The 18,845-nt window shown below is 41.7% G+C and overlaps 1 protein-coding gene across 1 annotated transcript in view; it reads right to left on the reverse strand.

The window, feature by feature from the left end:
- SEMA3G (semaphorin 3G) overlaps positions 1-18,845 on the reverse strand; it is a 260,655-nt gene that overhangs the window by 49,066 nt on the left and 192,744 nt on the right. Inside the window, exon 5 of the mRNA XM_030205931.1 lies at positions 7,946-8,036. Within this exon, the coding sequence (XP_030061791.1) occupies positions 7,946-8,036 (91 nt within the window). The remainder of the gene's footprint in view (positions 1-7,945; positions 8,037-18,845) is intronic.

Here is an 18,845-nt window from a genome sequence, read left to right on the forward strand (position 1 = left end):
AGTTTTAAGATATCTAACAAGCCTCAATCTATAATATACATCCTTAGTGATTTTTTTGCACGTTTTTCCATCGTCAAACTTTTATCCAGAATAATACCCAAATCTCTAAGTTGTTTTTCTATCAAAACTGTTTCAGTATCCAATTGAAAAACAGTAGAAATATCAGGGGATTCATAAGTCGACAACAATAAAATCTGAGTTTTATTAACATTTAATTTCAGACTTTGCAGACATCCAATAAATAATTGATCTCATAATCAATCTAAATTTATCAAAAGTTGCATGAACACCATTCACAAAAGACACTAAAAATTATATATAGTCTGCATATAGTCTGAATTATGTACTGAAAACAAGTTTAACAATCTACAGAATGGTAAAAGAAAAATGTTAAAAAGGACAGCTGAGAAGCAGGATCCTTGAGGAACACTAGTAATCACAGTTTTACAAACTGAAATATCAGTTCCTTGAATAACACATGTTTTCTCTAAGGGCCCTGTTTTCTAAGCTGCACTATAGGCACGCCAGCATTTTAGCGTGTGCTAATGCTAGAGATGTCCATAGGAATATATAGGTGTCTCTAGTGTTTAGCGTGCACTAAAAACACTAGTGCACCTTAGTAAACAGGGCCCTAAATATGAATTGGACCACTTCAAATGTGGCACACAAACAACAAACACGGCGAAGATGACAATGAAAAACACAAAGCCAGTAATGGCGCTCTTAAAACCTTTTATGAACAGAAGCAAAAAAGCCCATTTTGCTACAAATGAAACGGGCCCTAGGAAGGCTATTGTCTAAGCGATTTCTCCTCTCTCCCCTGCCCTCCCCTCCATGTCCAGCGATTCTCTCCTCCCATCCCATCCATGCCCAGTGATTCTCCTCTCCCCTCCCCTCTCCTCCCATCCTATCCATGGCCAGCGATTCTCCTCTGTCCTCCCCTCCATGGCTAGTGATTTCTCCTCTCTCCCCTGCCCTCCTCTCCATGTCGAGCAATTCTCCCCTTCCATCCCATCCATGTCCAGCGATTCTCCTCTCCCCTCCCATCCATGTCCAGCGATTCTCCTCTGCTCTCCCCTCCCAACCATGGTCAGTGACTCTCGTCTAAGCGATTTCTCCTCTCTCCCCTGCCTTCCTCTCCATGTCGAATGATTCTCCCCTTCCATCCCATCCTATCGATGTCCAGCAATTCCCCTCCCCTCCCTGTCCAGTGAGTCGCCCCAGCCCCCACCTACTTCCCTTTTAAGCACCCAAGGTCAAGTTGAACCCCAGCCCTCACTTGCCTGCCGTCGTCTCCCACAACAGCCCTCTTGTCCTTCCTGCCGCCCTGCCTTTAAACCTTTCATTTTACCTCAGGTCGCAGCGGCGGCAGTGAAAGCAGCAGGCTTGGCTCATGTCACCTCCAGCCTTTCCTTTCCTTCCTTCTCAGTGTCCCTCCCTCCTCTGACATCATTTTATCTTTCCGCAAGGGTGGGACTCTCAGAGGGAAGGGAACACTGGAGGCTGTTACGAACCCAGCCAGCCATCCAGGGAGGCAGATTGACCAATTATTATATATAGATATGATTGTAATTTGTTTTTATGACACATTTTACCTATGTTTATGTAACACTGTTTATAATCTGATCTCAAAAATAAGTATTCAATGATCAGCGAACAGAGTTTTTTCACAGTATGTATACTCCACTAGTCACGTTATCCATCTTTTAAAAAACTTTTATTTTTTGTCTCAATTATCAATACATGTATCTATGTATTTTATGTTTATATACTCCTGATGTAGGTCAGGTGGCCGAAACACAGACCCGTATCGATCGTGCCTTGTTTTGATTAAAGATTCTAACAGCACCATTACTGAGTTTGTTTTTTTCATTGTAATCTTCACTGTGTTTGTTTGCTGCCTGTGGTGTTTGTGAAGACTGTTTCTCCTGTTTTGCTGAACCATTTCAAAATGCACCATTTATCTCAACATTTTTGTTTTCCATTCCTTTGCTAATAATACCTAACACGGGTCTATAATTTCCCAGATCATCTCTGGAACCTTTTTTTATAAATCGGCGTTACATTAGCCACCCTCCAATCTTCTGGTACCATGCTTGATTTTAAAGATAAATTACATATTACTAACAATAGTTCTGCAAGTTCATTTTTCAATTCTATCAGTACTGTGGGATGAATACCATCTGGTCCAGGTGATTTACTATTCTTTAATTTGTCATATTGCACCATTACATCCTCTGGGTTTATAGAGATTTTGTTCAGTTTCTCTTACTTATCACATTATAAACCATACAATTCTAGTGCTTTGAAACCTTCTATTCATCCATCCATCTCGCTATGTTTCTCACCTCATCCTCACCTCCCAACCCTACCTTTCTCCTTGAGACTGACATTGGAATACTTTTATGTCACACTTACATATTCTAATATTGTCTTAGTTTCTCTATACTTTTCTGACCTGAGGAAGAAGGGTCTGACTTGCAAAAGCTACTCAAAAAATGAATTCATCTAGTCCAGTAATGAAGGTAAACTATTTTTCAGTTTTTGTTTTATTTATTAACAGCACAAGATATAGAAAGACATAAAAGATTAAATAAATATTAAAAATAATTCCAAGATTCAGGTGATGTTCACTATTGTCTCTAGCTAGATTATGTCTCTTACGTGAGTGTAGGATACAACGTATTTTGTTGCTACTTTCCTGTTTCCTGAGGATGGTATATATTTTTGTTTGCTCAATACCTTTTATTTTTGTATTTATATTTCATGTAGTATATGAGGAAATGCATTTCTATTTATCTCCAGTTTTTATTTATTTATTTTGCTCACAACTTTTCAGTAGTAGCTCAAGGTGAGTTAAATTCATGTACACTGGGTATTTCTCTGCCCCTGGAGGTCTCACAATCTACGTTTGTACCTGAGACAATAGAGGGTTAAGTGGCTTGCCCAAGATCACAAGGAGCAGCAGTGGGATTTGAATTGGCCACCTCTGGATGTCAAGATCAGTGCTCAAACCACTAGGCAACTCCTCCACTCCAGGCTACGTCTCCACTCCAATGTTGTACTGAGATTTCTATTTCGTTTACATAGGCTATTTCTAATGTGTGGTCCTTTATTCTGTAGTTGGTGAAGGGCTATCTGTGTTCTGTTTGTGTGACCAAAGTGAAGTATTCTGCTAATGTGTAGATTCAATGCAGAGATCTATAGCAGCCTGACTTGTTCTATTTACCAATCTGCACCTCCAATAGGTTATATGTATTGATGTTCTAGGGTAATATCTGCAATGCTGACTTGTCAAAGATATGGGTTCTTGCTTTTTGAGTCTCAGAACTTACTGTTGTTATAGTATGATATAGTGACAGAGTCAACTGCTAGTGCAGTGCTGCAGGAATGAGGAAGAATTGGGCCAATCAAGGTTGAAAACAGGTGCTGGGCTTGGATCATCAGGGAGGGTCATGGGGCAGAGGGAGAAAATGTTAGAGATATGAGATTAAATGAAAGCAGGGACTAGGGGTTGGGGTAGGAGGAGGCCTGGGTGAGAGCAGAGAAAGGATGGGACCTTGAGAAACAGCATTGCAAGGTCTAGGGAGTAAGGAATGTAGGGGGAAGTAAGAGAAAAATGAAGATTCAGGGACTTGGGGAGGGAGGAGGGGGAAGCAAGGAAAGAACTTGATGAGTGAAGAAGAAAGCATACCCTCAGACTGAGTACAAGAGTGGGAATGTGGATAGGGTATGGGACAGAGCAAGGAACTGGGGATGGGAGACGATAAGGCCTCAAGAGTGAGCATGGTTTATGATTTATTTGACTTAATATTATTGCCCTTGTACATGTACACCAAAGTGGTTTACAAACTAAAATACAAGAGATATAGAAGGAAACTACATAATATTAGGAAAAGGAGAACTATATTCAGACAGAAAAGAAAAATAAAAAAGAGGGGGGGGGGGGGAGTAGGTAGGCATGCAATTCCCAGTGCAAATTACTTCTGTCATCGACAGATATCGAAAGCCTACTGAAAAAGTTAGGTCTACAGAACTACTTTGAACTTAGTAGGAGAGGATTCTGTTGGGAGAGTCAGCAGTAGAGTATTCCATAAAGGGGGGGGGGGGGGGGCAGCACATAAGAAGGCATGATGTCGATTAGAATCAAAGTGAGCAGTCTGCATAGTGGGTATAAAAGACAACCGTCATGTAAGGCTCAAAGGATCCTCGGTGGTGTGTGCAGTGTGATAATCGAATGTGTGTCATTACAAGAAACTTAAGCTGGATACAATAAGAAATGGTTAACCAATGATGTTGTATCAGTAGAGGGGTATTACAATCATAACAATTGGTGTGGGAGTGGAGTCTCATAACTGTGTTCTGTAATACGGAAAACCAGAATAGATGATATTACGGTAATCCAGATGTGATGCGATTAGTGCTTACAGTACAATTTTCTGAGACAGTTTATCCAGGAATGGTTATACTGAATGAAATTGTCTAAGGGCCCAGAAACACATTTTTATCATGGCAAAAATTTGAGAGTTGAAGGACAAGGATCAGTTAAGAATGACTCCCACGTACTTAAATTGACTAACAAAAGTGATGGGAATGTTACCAAAAGATGGAGCTATTCGTCATTAAAACCAGGATCACTGCTACCATAAATATTTTTTGTTTTTCATGAATAAACAAATACCAAGCTGTACTGATTACTTTCTTTAATTTAAAGATATCTATATCTATCTATCTATATCTATATATATATATAAGTACCCTCAGAATACTTTGGCACTCAGATTAACTGTTGCCCGGTGGTACAGCACTTCGTTCATCGGGTTACTCTGTTTTTTGTGTATATCACCATAATGTGCTATTAATATCTCTTAGTGATGATATCTACACTATACCAGCTCCTACTAAAATGTTCCCCAACTCTTGCACAAGACAGCATGAATGTGGATATTAAGATGTGAAGTTTTCATGAATAATCATATGATTTCAAGGACTGAAGTTATGTCAAGAGTTGGGGAACATTTTAGTAGGAGCTGGTATAGTGTAGATATCATCACTAAGAGATATTAATAGCATGTTATGGTGGTATATACAAAAAAACAGAGTAACCCGATGAACAAAGTGCTATACCACCGTAATCTGAATGCCAAAGTGTATGGGAAATTCTGAGGGTACTCATATATATATATATATATATATATATATATATATTTTTTTTTTATTTTTTTTATTTTTTTTTTTAAATTAAAGAAAGTAATCGGTACAGCTTGGTATTTGTTTATTCATGAAAAATAAAAAATATTTATGGTAGCAGTGATCCTGGTTTTAATGACAAATATATATATATGATAGACCAGTGACTGAAGGATTTTGGTTTGGTGTTTACCAAAAGATGGAGCAGCAGAAGGGAAAATTGGTCTGAGAGCCAGGAAGCAACTGATTTAGTTGGATTTAAAAGTAGGCAGTTTTCAATGATCCAGCAAGTAATACTGATAAGACAGTGCTGAATTTTGGTGAGGTCAATATTGGAGCGACCAGCAAAATCAAGTAGGAGAATGTCATCAGCATAATAATGTGTGCTGATTCTATGAGATTGAATGAGGAAGGGGACTTAAGTAAATATTGATGAGTAGAGGGGCTAAAACTGATTCCTGGGGAACACCACAGGTAAGTGGGGGTGATATGGATGTTTCAGAAAGAAGGTGAACCCGTTAAGAACTGTTCTGGTGACTTCCATGGATAGAAGCTTGGACAGGAGTACTGGGTCAAAGGATCACTGGGTCGAAGACCAACTTAGGACTAAGGAGATGGCTAAACTGCATCACCATAGTTGAAGGCAGTATGAATGTCACGTAAAAGTGAGGCAAAAGCAGGAATTTGGAGGGAACAATATCTAGTAATTGATAGATATGAGCGAGGGTGTGGGGTCGGGGTGAGAGAATAGGGAAAAAAGCCTGCTCTGGGGGGAGAGGTTGAATGACCTAGAGACAAGGTGAGAGGTGTGAAAGATGGATCTCTGAAGGGAGTGAGAAAGGGTAGAAATGAGGCTGGGTACATGGAGAAAAAGGGGTCATAGAAAATTGGGTATCCCACATTTTCCCGCATATTTGTAGGCTCAATGTGGCATACGTAGTACCGGAAGGCATTTGACGGCTCCGGTGAGAACAAATACAGAGTGATATTGTGGGAGGATAGAGTTCATGTGGCAAAGTCACATTTAGGGAAGCGTGCAGTGGAGGAATTGAGTTATGTCCATTATTTTAATTTTGTTGTGTCGCAGAGATCAGGCATTTAGGTTGGATCTGCAGGGTATGCCTTTTTGAAAAGGTTAGTTTTTAGTGATTTCCGGATGTTTAGGTGGTCATGCGTCGTTTTCAAGGCTTTTTGTAATGCGTTCCAGAGTTCTGTGCTTATGTAGGAAAAGCTGGATGCGTACGTTGATTTGCATTTGAGGCCTTTGCAGCTTGGGTAGTGCAGATTTAGATATGTTCAGTTTATTCATAAGCCTCATATGAGGAACTGTTTCCAAGGCTTTGCTAAAATCTAAAGTAGACCACTCCAGCATAAGCCCTTGATCTAGCTCTCTCGTCAAGCAATTCCTTCCTTTGGCAAACCATGTTGCCTCAGAGCTTGCAATCTATTTGTTTCTAGAAAGTTCACTATCCTTTCCTTCAGCAGCTGTTTCCATGACTTTTCTTTTTCTAAACTTTATGTTTAAAGGTGTTTCAAAATTATTCCATAGGAAAATCACTAGAAAAAAAGGGAATGCAAAAGGTAAGGCTCACATATAAATCACAGGAAAACAAAATGAAGAAACATCATAGCCGCTTTTCCTCAAATAAAACCAGATAATAAGGGATATGAGAGGGAGACAGAATTGAGGGAAATCTCCAGAGAAATATGGATTGCCAGAAAAAAATCACAAGTCCAACCAGAAAAATAGCTGCATATCATGGATACCTCATTGGAGCAACAAAATTGGCAATAAGGAAGTGTGTCAATGTGTCATGGTTATCATATACTGCCTTTCTGTAATACAACCAAAGCAGTTTACATTTATTACTTTTCTCTGTCCCTGGTGATCTCACAGTCTAAGTACCTAGGGCAATGGAAGGTTAAGTGACTTGCCTAGATTTACGAGGAGCTGCAGTGGGAATTTAGCCCAGTTCCCCATGTTCTTAGCCCACTGCACTAACCATTAGGCCACTCCTTCACTCTTTGACCGACACAAACTGCCCTTTGGCAGGGGCTCATAATCTACAGATCGGTTCCTTTAAGGGTTTGATCATGTTGCTTCAAAATGAAGTGGTCTGACAAGGGCATGGCTAAAGATGACAATGAACACTGCTCAGGCAGCAAGATCATCCAATTTTGGAACAATGAAGTAGAAACCAGGGCTATCAGGGTGATCACTGTACAGTTTACACGTTGAGAGAACAGCGTTTTCAGCTTGCCTATACATCAGTCCCTTTATAGGAGCGGAGAAATAACCTAATGTTTAGTGCAGTGGGCTGAGAACCTGGGGGGGCCGGGTTTAATTCCCACTACAGCACAAAACTCCCCATACAATTTTACACATATATTCAGTTGCCCACAGTATAAATTGGTCCTATGAATATTCTGTCCTACCTCTATGCAGATAAGCTACTGTGTGATCTACTTACATGTATAAAGTTATACAGATAGTAACTGAATATCACTGTAATCTGTATAACTTTATGTCCTGCTCCTGGAATGTCCAGAGCCTCTCCTGATCAGTTAGACCTTTTGAATATCAGGCCCAGAGATTTTTGAATATCAACACTCTCCCTCCACTTCCAGTTTACACAACTATCCTTTGCAATACAAACTGGCAATGTAGAAATAGCTCACCTGCTCCTTAGCCAGGTACTCACTCTAGTCTTATCTTGCACATGCCTGAGATTTGCTGAACAAGAAAAGCACTCACCAATGAAAGTGCTGGCAAACGGTTTGTTAGGATCATGCGGACACTTGCCCCGCCCATTCTCTACATTCCAAGGATCCATGCTGAAGACGTGCTGCAGGGACAAGAAGAATTAAACACTGGATAAAACCACCTGATCTTTGCCATGAGCCTTTATGCTATGGGGACCCCAAGCCTCTCTGATCTTGAAGGAGATCCAGCCTGCTGGTGGGCTTTAGGGCTCCCTTCCAAATTTCCACAATGTCTCAGAATTAAATCGCATCATTTCCTGATCCACATTACAAACCCTCAGTCAACTCATTCTTCCAAGCTCTTTTAGAACAGGCCAGATCTTGGGTTTGCACAGCCCAAAAAAATGTCATGAATTTATATCCATTGTAGCCTCTAATTTATGAAAATGTATAATGTAAATATCAAAGGAGGCATCTCAGATCAATTTAATTTTAAGTTTGTAAAGTAAAGAAATTCCACAAGACATAGCATATAAGGAAAACTGACCCCCCCCCCCCCCTAGCTACTGGTACCATGAGACTACCACTAGGGATCACTGGTGCCATGATGGAAGAAGATACCATCAAGGGCAGGAGTGACTTGGGATTGCTTATGCCTGGGGGTGGGAGGGGAGATATGGGAGGTGGGGAGCCTCGTGGAAGGGCTACTGCCTGAGAGGGTTGAGGTTGAGGGAGGGTACAATTGCATGGGGGGGTCTGTTAAGCTGGGGGAGATCTGATTGAGCCGATCAAAGAAGGAACTCTCAGGTCACAGGTATTCAAAGCAACAAAGAAATTTAAAGTGGCACAGCAGTGGCTTTGGAACTGAGATCTGAACAGCGGTGCAGCACAAGCAGTGTGCAGCGTATCCCCAAGGAAGAATTGACTGCCGCTAACTAAGAAGGCCCAGCATCCGACCTACCACTAGCGAGCCACTCCTCTTCTTTAATAACTGCATTTGAGGGAAGTCAAGATGAGTTGGACGCCGCTGGATTTACTCAAGCGACCTCTCCAGTGCTCTTCTACTGCAGAAACCACCGCTTCTCAGTGGGACGGTTCCCAGTCCTTCACCATCACTGCAGCTTCTGGCCTTGCTAGATGGGGAGCACTCAATTATCGATCATCAGAGCAAGACCCTCCTTCTTTACACGCGTTGGACATCGTGGAATTTATCGATGCTCAATGGTGCACCGCCCAGTGGCGTAGCCAAGGGTGGGCCTAGGCCCACCCACTTTTAGTTCAGGCCCACCCAGTAGCAGCATATCTATGATGTGGCTGGCAGGGATCCCGAAGTCCCACCAGATGAAAACTCCAAACAACTGTCCTTCCTGCATACCTTGTAAATAGAAGATCTTCGCCTGCAGCGAGCAGCGACTGATACTGTTCGCACCAGCTCCACAACCTTCCCTCTGATGTATTCCCACCTATGTGGAAACAGGCAGTCGCATTAGAGGGAAGGCTGTGGGGCCAACATGAGCAGTGTGTATTAGTTGCTGTTCGTTGCCTGTGAACATCTGCTATTTAAAAGGTATACAGGGAAGAGGAGATGTTTGAGAGACCATACGGCATGCAGGCGAGAGAGAAAGAGACCAAATCACTTGAGGGACGGCTGGAGTTCTTCTGCTCACCTATCTTGGGCCCAGGCTCACCCAAAATAAATAAATAAACACAGCAGTATCTCAACATACCTGGTTGAACTACACTGGCTCCCCGTGAAAGACTGTATCAGCTTCAAATTAGCCTGTTTGGACTTTCAAATCTTATACGGAATCACCTCAAACCTATTGATTTATACATTATCACTAAACCTAGCCTGCATCTTGAGACTGAGCGACCAGCTGTTCATCTCCTCACAGCCTCATAAGGGAATCAAGTTCTGGCACTTTTAGCGTATGCTCTGGTGGATCCTCCTTCACTTCTATCCCACTATCAGTTGGTGTACCTCAGGGCTATGTCTTGGGACCTTTTCTTTTCTCCATCTATACTTCTTCCCTTAGTGCTCTGATCTCATCCCATGGTTTTCAGTATCACTTTTATTCTGATGACTCCTAGATCTACATCTCCACATCAGAAATTTCAGCAGAAATCCAGGACAAAGTGTCAGCCTGCCTGTCTGACATTGCTGCCTCGATGTCTCACTGCCATCTGAACCTAAACATGACCAAGACCGAGCTTTTTATCTTTTCCCCTAAACCCACCTCTTCTCTTTCCTCATTCTCTATCTCTGTGGATAACACTCTCATCCTCTCTGTTTCAAGGTAAGGTATACACAAAAAGTGGCACATATGAGTTTATCTTGTTGGGCAGACTGGATGGACCGTGTAGGTCTTTTTCTGCCGTCATCTACTATGTTACTATGTTAATGCACTCATACCCTAATGTTCTGAGCTCACTGTGTAATGTAATGCACTAATACACCAACCTTGAGTTCACAGTGTAACATAAAATACTGATACTTCAGGCTTAGGCTCACTGTGTAACATACTACATATATACAGTGTTAATACTAAAGTCCTGAGTTCAGTGTGTAACATAAAACACTGATACTCCAAAGCCATGGGCTCACTATGTAATATACCATATATGTGGTGTTACTAGGCCAACCCTGAGCTCACTGTGTAATATAAAACACTGATACTTCAAAGCCATTGGCTCAATGTGTAACATACTATATATAGCGTTAATACTCCAATGACCAAAATGATAAAGGGGATGAAACTCCTCTCATATGAGGAAAGGCTAAAGAGGTTAGGGCTCTTCAGCTTGGAAAAGAGATGGCTGAGGGGGGATATGATTGAGGTCTACAAAATCCTGAGTAGTATACAACAGGTAAAAGTGAATAGATTTTTCACTCTTTCAAAAATACAAAGACCAGCGGATACTCAATGAAATTACATGGAAATACTTTTAAAACAAACAGGAGGAAATATTTTTTCACTCATAGAATACTTAAGCTCCGGAACTTGTTGCTGGAGGATATGTTATGAGCAGTTAATGTAATTGGGTTTAAAAAAGGTTTGGACTAGTTCCTGGAGGAAATGTCCATAGTCTGCTATTGAGATAGACCTGAGAGAAGTCACTGCCAGCCCTGGAATTGGTAACATGGAATGTTGTTACTATTTGGGTTTCTGCCAGGTACCTGTGACCTAAATTGGCCACTGTTGGAAGCAGGATACTGGGCTAGATTTACCATTGGTCTGACCCAGTATGTCTATTCTTATGTTCTTAGCTCTCAGCTCACTGTGTAACATAAAGTGCTAATACTCCAATGGTCAACTCACTGTGTAACAAACTTTATATCCCGCTTAACCATCCAGTTCAAAGCGGGTTACAACAAATAGAAATACAGAAAAACATACTAATTTAGAGGTCCTTTTACTAAGGAGCACTTACAGATTTACTTCTTGCCCTTTAGAAAAATGCTGAAAGCTCATCTCTTTAAGCAAGCCTACCCAAATGCCACAACCTAATCTCGCCAACTTCCACCCACAATTCTGTTCTGACTTAAATACCAACCTCCCATCCTTCTCTTTCCATCTCTCCTTAATTTTATCCCTCCTTACCCTTTCTCCCAAATTACACTATCCTATCCTGTCTACCCTCTTTTATCCTAGTCATATATTATCTAGCTCAATTTATCATACACTACTAAGCCCAACTTTACATTGTTTTACTACTGTTTTATTAAAATTCTATTAACTTTGGATGAAGGACAAGATGGCCGATCAGAGCAGACGCAGGTGACTGAGCTCCTCACTTACCAGGCTTTTGTTCGTTAGGAGTTCCACGTCTTTCTGTGCAGGACATGGGAAAACGGAAAGGAAAACCCAAGGCATTGGCCTCCCTACCCCCTGGGAGTGTTCCCTCTTCGCGACAAACGGTCCTGGAACAATTTGGGGTTCAGCCGCTGATCATGCGGCAACCCACTTCAGAGTGCTCCGCTGTAACAACCTTGGAGATCAGCGATGAGGCGGTTTCGCTTAGCCCGCCTGGGAACATCAATCCTCCTCAACCAGGAAGTATACTGACTTCATCAGTGAGAGCGGAAGAGACGCCCGAAGAGGTCGATATCTCGCTGCCCTCAGAAGGACTCGACTTTCCCCAATTGGAGCGGAACAGCAAAGGGGTTTGGCTACTTCTACCCCTTCTCCGGTGGGAGCTACTCCGGTATTATTGGAGATAAAAAAGCCAAAAGTTGTGACTTTAGACGCCCTATGGGATGTTATCCAGGGAATGAATGCTCTGCTTTCTCAAGTTACTCGTGATTTTTCTCAAGATATTGATAAATTAAAACAGAAGCAAAATCAACTCATGGACAATTTTCAAACCCAAGAAGTGCAAATTGATTCATTGAGAACTGAACTTTCTACCTTAAAAAAATTTGCTGGGAATGTGGCAAAGGACAGAGAGATTCTTGCATGAAAGCTAGAATTTCTTGAGAATCAGGGGAAAAAAATAACCTGCGTTTTATTAATTTCCCAAAGTTGCCATTAATCCCAGCTATGGACATGTTGAGGAAGTATTTTAGAGAAATATTAGGTGTACCAGCGGAGGGATTTCCACCCATTACCCGAACAGTGTACATAACTGGGAGAACAGTGAACCTCCTGAATCCTCAACCACAGCAACCAGAACTTAATATTACAGAGTTTTTAGAAAACTCATTAGAACTAATTACTGAAAGAACTACTCTCATTGTCTCATTCGCACTGGAAATGGACAAATCAAATACCTTTAAACTTTATTTTAAAAATATGAATTGTAAATTTCTTGGCCAAACCATTCAAATTTTTCCTGATTTGAACAGAGACTCAAGCCCGACGGCGAGAGTTTCTCGGTTTAAAATTCAGAACTTCAGCCTTTGGAGGATCGTTTAAATTAATTTTTCCCTGTCATTGTATTAGAATATTGAATTCTGTTACATATATTTATGGATCCCAAGAAATTGAAGGAATTTTTGATTTCAAAAGAAAGTGTAGAAAGTTTGACCCCGGTAACTTAATAGGGCATGTGTACTCGCTGACCTGGCTGTGGACTGCCTCTTTTGATCCTGCTCTTAATTTTGTTTTTCTTTTTCATGTAATATAATATTTACCTTGTATCTTGTCTTAAGTTGTGGTCTAAAAGAATTTAAATTTTCCAATTAAGTTCCAAAATTATATATTTCCTGTGTCCAACATTTATTGTTTAATAGATGGATGTTAAATAAAATAAAATAAAAATTCTATTAACTTTGTATTTCAAATTACTATGTAAGCCGCATTGACTACTACTACTTAGCATTTCTATAGCGCTGCCAGGGTTACGCAGCGCTGTACAAGTTTAAACATGGGGAAGGACAGTCCCTGCTCAGGAGAGCTTACAATCTAAAGGTTACGAACTATGTAGTCAGTGTAAGTATCATGAATGGGGAAGGTGGTTAGGCGCCAAAAGCAAGGGAGAAGAGATGGGCTTTGAGTAAGGACTTGAAAATGGGCAGGGAGGGCGCATGGCATATGGGCTCGGTACGTGGGAAAGCGCGGGGTACAAATGTAATAATAATAATAATAGTATGTTCTGAATGATAAGATGTATACGCAATCACAAAAGAGAGGGTCAAACAGCATACAAAATAATACAGAAACAAAAAAAAGCAATACTGGGCTTTCAGGATCGGGATAATCAATGTCTTCCTTTATTGAATGATGGCCCGGCATGGGCCGTATTTCGGCGCAACAGGCGCCTGCTTCAGGGGTCAAAAATTCTTATTTGTGATTCTCCAGAGATGAGTGTATAGCCAAAAAAGACGGGATACAATGTCTCTAAGGTAGGTAGTGTCTTTAAGCTCACAGAGCCATATTGGTAAAAGCCATATTGTAGAAAATCTTTAGCATCCTATCTATGTTAGTTGTTCTAATGCATGTTTATTAGGTGTATCATTAGTATTATGCTAACATTGAATTATATCGCTGATATTTGAATTCCAGTGCTGTCAAATGTGTATATTTTTGATGCTGTTTCACAGTAGTTCTATTGTTAGGATGCAATTTATTGTTTTCATGTTTACCTCATTTATTGTATCTATGCTTAGTCTTGGTTATTTTACTATTGTTATGCTGTTAATAAAATTGTAACTTTTATGTTAAACTGTACCTGCTGTACACCACCTTGGGTGAATCTCCTCATAAAGGCAGTTAATAAATCCCAATAAATATATATATAAATAAATAAATAAAAATATAAGTTGAAGAGGTTGTAGAGAGGTGTGAATCCCGAGGAACACCCTGTTTCATGTTCCATGGGCTGGAAAGTCCACTTGGCTAGCAGACTTGCATATATCTTTGTTTCAAATAAACCTTCAAACCATTTCAGCACATTGCCTCCAATACCTATACCATCCAACATCAGGCAATCACGATTTACCCTTCCCGCAGAAAACCCTCCCCCTTCGCCGTCGCGTACCTGTGCTGACGACAGCCACATTTCTCTTCTTCTCTGTGCCGGCGATTGATGTTGTTTGGGTGGTGGATAGGTGCGTTATGCGTCTGAGCGATGCGATTCGACATCATGACGATCGGGCACTAGCAAGGTAATCCCCCACCCTCCCTCCTTCTCTCCCTCCCACGGTGAGTTGGTGAGTGTGAGTGCTCCGCCCTTGATGTCATCACGTTGTAACGCGAGGGCGGAGCACACACTCATGGGCAAAAGCGATCTACACAACTACGGAAGTTCCGGCTTCATTAGAACGTTGGAGGTGCGTTTTATATAGAGAGATGTGCAGGGCTTCCAGGTTAAGTAATAATTTTCCTCTCTAGGTTTAGACCAACGTCATTCAAGCTGTCCATATTTATGTTTCAATATGGCTAAGTCTGGAGAATATGTGGAGGGGCATTTTTGATATCTAAGTCCAATTTTGGATGTTTTGCACAAATGTCCAAAATCCGAATAGGAAAGAAGGTCATTTTCAAAAAAGAAAAATGTCTTTTTTTTCCCCCCGAAAATACTGTTTTGAACAAGGTTTTGTCATCTGGACGTCTTGTTTTTTGGTCCATGTTCGGAAAAAAAAAATGAATAGGTGCAAAATGTATTGGGATGTAGGAGGAGCCAGCATTTTTACTACACTAGTCCCCCAGACATCCTAGGAGAGCAATGGGGCACCCTAGAGGGCACTTCTGTGCATGTCATAAAAATGCTCCCAGGTACACATCTCACCTTTACTCTCTTATCTTGTCCCCTGAGCCCTCCAAAACCCACTGTCCCCCACTATAAGAGCCCTTATGGATGAAAGGGGCACCTATATGTGGGTATAGTAGGGTTTTGGTGACATTGGGAGGGGTCACAGTTTCCACCACAAGTGTGACAGGTAGAGGGAGACAGGGATCTGGGTCCCCCACTGTGTACTGCACCAACCACTACACTACTTCAGGGACCTGCATGCTGCTCTAATAGACCTGACTTTAACATCTGCAGCTGTCATAGAGGCTGGTAAGTCATATTTTTATTCACATTTTTGGGGGGTGGGAGGGGGTCACCCCTGATTCTGATTCCCTCCAGTGGTCATCTGGGCATTTAGGGCACCTTTTTGTGCCTTATTAATTCTGAAAACAGGTAGTCTGGGGGACTAGTGTAGTAATCCCTGCCCACCTTCAAATCCTTACTCAAAGCCCACCTCTTCGATGTCGCCTTCGGCACATAACCATTATACCTCCATTGAGGAAATCTAGACTACCCCAACTTGACATTTCGTCCTTTAGATTGTAAGCTCCTTTGAGCAGGGACTGTCCTTCTTTGTTAAACTGTACAGCGCTGCGTAACCCTAGTAGCGCTCTAGAAATGTTAAGTAGTAGTAGTAGTAGTCTAGACCAAAACATCTTGGTTTTAGTCTGGTTGTTTTTGTTTTGTTCCATTATGGCTGTAAAATGTCCAACTGTTAGGCATGCCCTAATCTCGCTTTCAAAACGCCCTGACACGCCCCCTTGTGATTTGAATGCACTTCTGATGGACTTCATAGAAAAACATCTAAAAATAGGTTTCGAAAATACTGGATTTTGACATTTTTGTGAGAAAAACTTCCGAATGCTGCTTTATGCCACTTTTTAGACGTTTTTCTCTTTCAAAAATGAGCCCCCAAGGCTCTTCTTTATAATGTCTATCCTTTCTTGATCTAATAGGAGCAATCATATAACATAGTAACATAGTAGATGAAGGCAGAAAAAGACCTGCATGGTCCATCCAGTCTGCCCAACAAGATAAACTCATATGTATATACCTTACCTTGATTTGTACCTGCCTTTTTCAGGGCACAGACCGTACAAGTCTGCCCAGCAGTATTTCCCGCCTCCCATCACCGGCTCTGGCACAGACCGTATAAGTCTGCCCTCCACTATCCTCGCCTCCCAACCACCAACCTCTCTTCCCCCACCTGCTCCGCCACCCAATTTCGGCTAACCTTCCTGATTATATTACCCCACGTTTCAAATTTTTGATTTGATGTAAATGAATCTAAAAATAATTGGGATAACTGAAGTCCAACTTCATTCCAGAGGTGATCCGCATCTAGCCTGCCCCTCGTAAAAATCACTTTATCCGATCTCATATTCTGCTTAGGTTCTGGTATCATATAAACATTAAATTCATGTAACATAATATATATATTTAATGCTCATACTCCAGCCCTGAGCTCAGTGTGTAACATAAAACACTGATACTCCAGAACCATGGGCTCACTGTGTAATATACTGTATACAGTGTTACTACTCCAGCCCTGAGCTCATTGTGTAACATAAAGGATTAATTCTCCAGCCCTGCTGCCTGTGACTCAAGATTCTGATTCTCCAACTCTGAAAGCATCATTCACTAAGGAAGTGTGACATTTTCTAAAGACAATTTAAACAGGATGTGTGGGTGAGGCTGGAGTCTACTGGAGAAGGACCCAATTTCATAATGCTAGAGTTTATTTGTAAAGTTGGATCCCAGAGAATGGCAGAGGTCACTAGCAGTTTAACCCAGCCAGCTGTGGCACATCAGCAGGGAGGGCTGGAGGCATGGACACTCTTTTCTTTTCTTCTCTTTACACTCTACTCTCTGCTTTGGCAAGCGTGACTTCTGACATGCCGCAGGCCTCTGTCACCTCCTCATTTCCTCACACAAAACAGTTTTTCAGCAGGGGCTGCAGAAAGTCTGTCTCAGACACACTTCACTTCTCTGTCCTGCCACACATTACAGTCAGGTCATTGTCACCAGGCTAAAAACAGTGACCTTTTATGTGTGTGTGTGGGTGTGGGGGTGGGGGTGGGGGTGGTCTTCCTATTTGTTCCTGTCTTAATGTGCTTCTCTCTCTGTGTGTCTATATTTCTTCCCCCTCTGTGCCTGTTTTCTGTGTGTGTCTGTGTTTCTTTTTCTACATCTCTGTAAGTATGTGGAGGACTAGGGGCGTAGTGGTCACTGGACCTGTTAACTGTTGAAATGTCTACAGTTCTTTTGCTGTAAACGATTTGCCACAAAGGTCCTCTTTGCCTTGTAATAAATCTTCAAAGAGCATCCTCAAAGGAGCAGATGAGAACACAGCTGTCCTTACATCTGCTCTGATTTATGCTTGAGGTTGCCCAGAGGGTAAGTAAAGGGCAAACAGCACTGTCTCACACTCTCAGAATGATCCAGCCCCACACCTCAGTGGCCTGTGACAGAGCCTGTGTCTGAATGCACCATGTTTACACATATATCACCTCACACTCTCACAAAGACTCAGCCATACACCTCAGCTGCATGTGACAGCTTGAGTATGACTCCATTATATTCACACACACATCACCTCACACTCTCAGCCTCATATCTCAGCAGCCTGTGACAGCCTGCTTAGCATGGTTTAAGTGAGCAAGACCTCTCCCTTAAACCACGCTCGATATCAACTCTGTGAACTTTATGATTATAAGCTTGTGGTATAGGCAATGGTCTTAACATAATTAGATTATTGTAACTCTGCTTACGCAGATCTTCAACAAAGAACTTTGAAAAGGTTGCAGATTTTACAAAATACAGCAACCAGGATTATAGGAAGATTGCATCTGTCTGCTCATGTGTGCCCCTATATTCCAGCAACTGCATTGGTTGTATATTGATTTTTGTATTAATTTCAATGGTTAATAGTTATTTCCAAAGTTCTGCAAGGAGTTGGCCCTGTTTATTTGGGTTATACACTTGAGAAGGAGGTTACAGGGCAGCATTTGCAGTCAACTGGCAGAGACTTGTTGGTGAACCTGAGCCTACTTGATGCTCGACTAGAGAGAATTTACAACTCTTGTTTGCTCCACGTGTTGTGTTGTTGTCCGCATCGCTGTAGACTGGCTTGAGGGAGAGAGACATGAGAATGTGGGTTGAAAGAGCTGTAAATGCATTAATATTTCGAAGTACTGCAAGTGAGGCTACCGCTAGAGATCGTGGCAGCCATTTTAGGGAGGCTGCCATTGGACCACCAGACAAACAGGCAATTAAGCCTGCTACCATTGGGGGGGGGGGGGGGTTGCATTTCTGGGGGGAGCTCTTCCTTTACTTCTGGGAGGGGGGAGCAGGTATCAGAAGGAGGCACATCTACGGCAGCTAGCAATTGAGGAATTAATCCCGGTTAATCAATGTTGGTGGCCAGACATGGCCTGGCATTGAATATCTGGGGCTAATTCTGCCTGCAGCGGTCAATATAAATGTAGTATAAATTTAGTAGTTGGAATGAGTGCTGTGTAGTATGAGTTGGAATGAATGTGGTATGAGTATAGAGATACAAGAACAAATAGAGCTATAAGTTAGACGGTTTCCTAAAGGACAAGTCCATAAACCACTACTACATGGACTTGGGAAAAATCCACAATTCCAGGAATAACATGTATAGAATGTTTGTACGTTTGGGAAGCTTGCCAGGTGCCCTTGGCCTGGATTGGCCG

Source organism: Microcaecilia unicolor, chromosome 6, assembly GCF_901765095.1.
Source record: "Microcaecilia unicolor chromosome 6, aMicUni1.1, whole genome shotgun sequence".
In the NCBI taxonomy this organism is placed as follows: domain Eukaryota; kingdom Metazoa; phylum Chordata; class Amphibia; order Gymnophiona; family Siphonopidae; genus Microcaecilia; species Microcaecilia unicolor.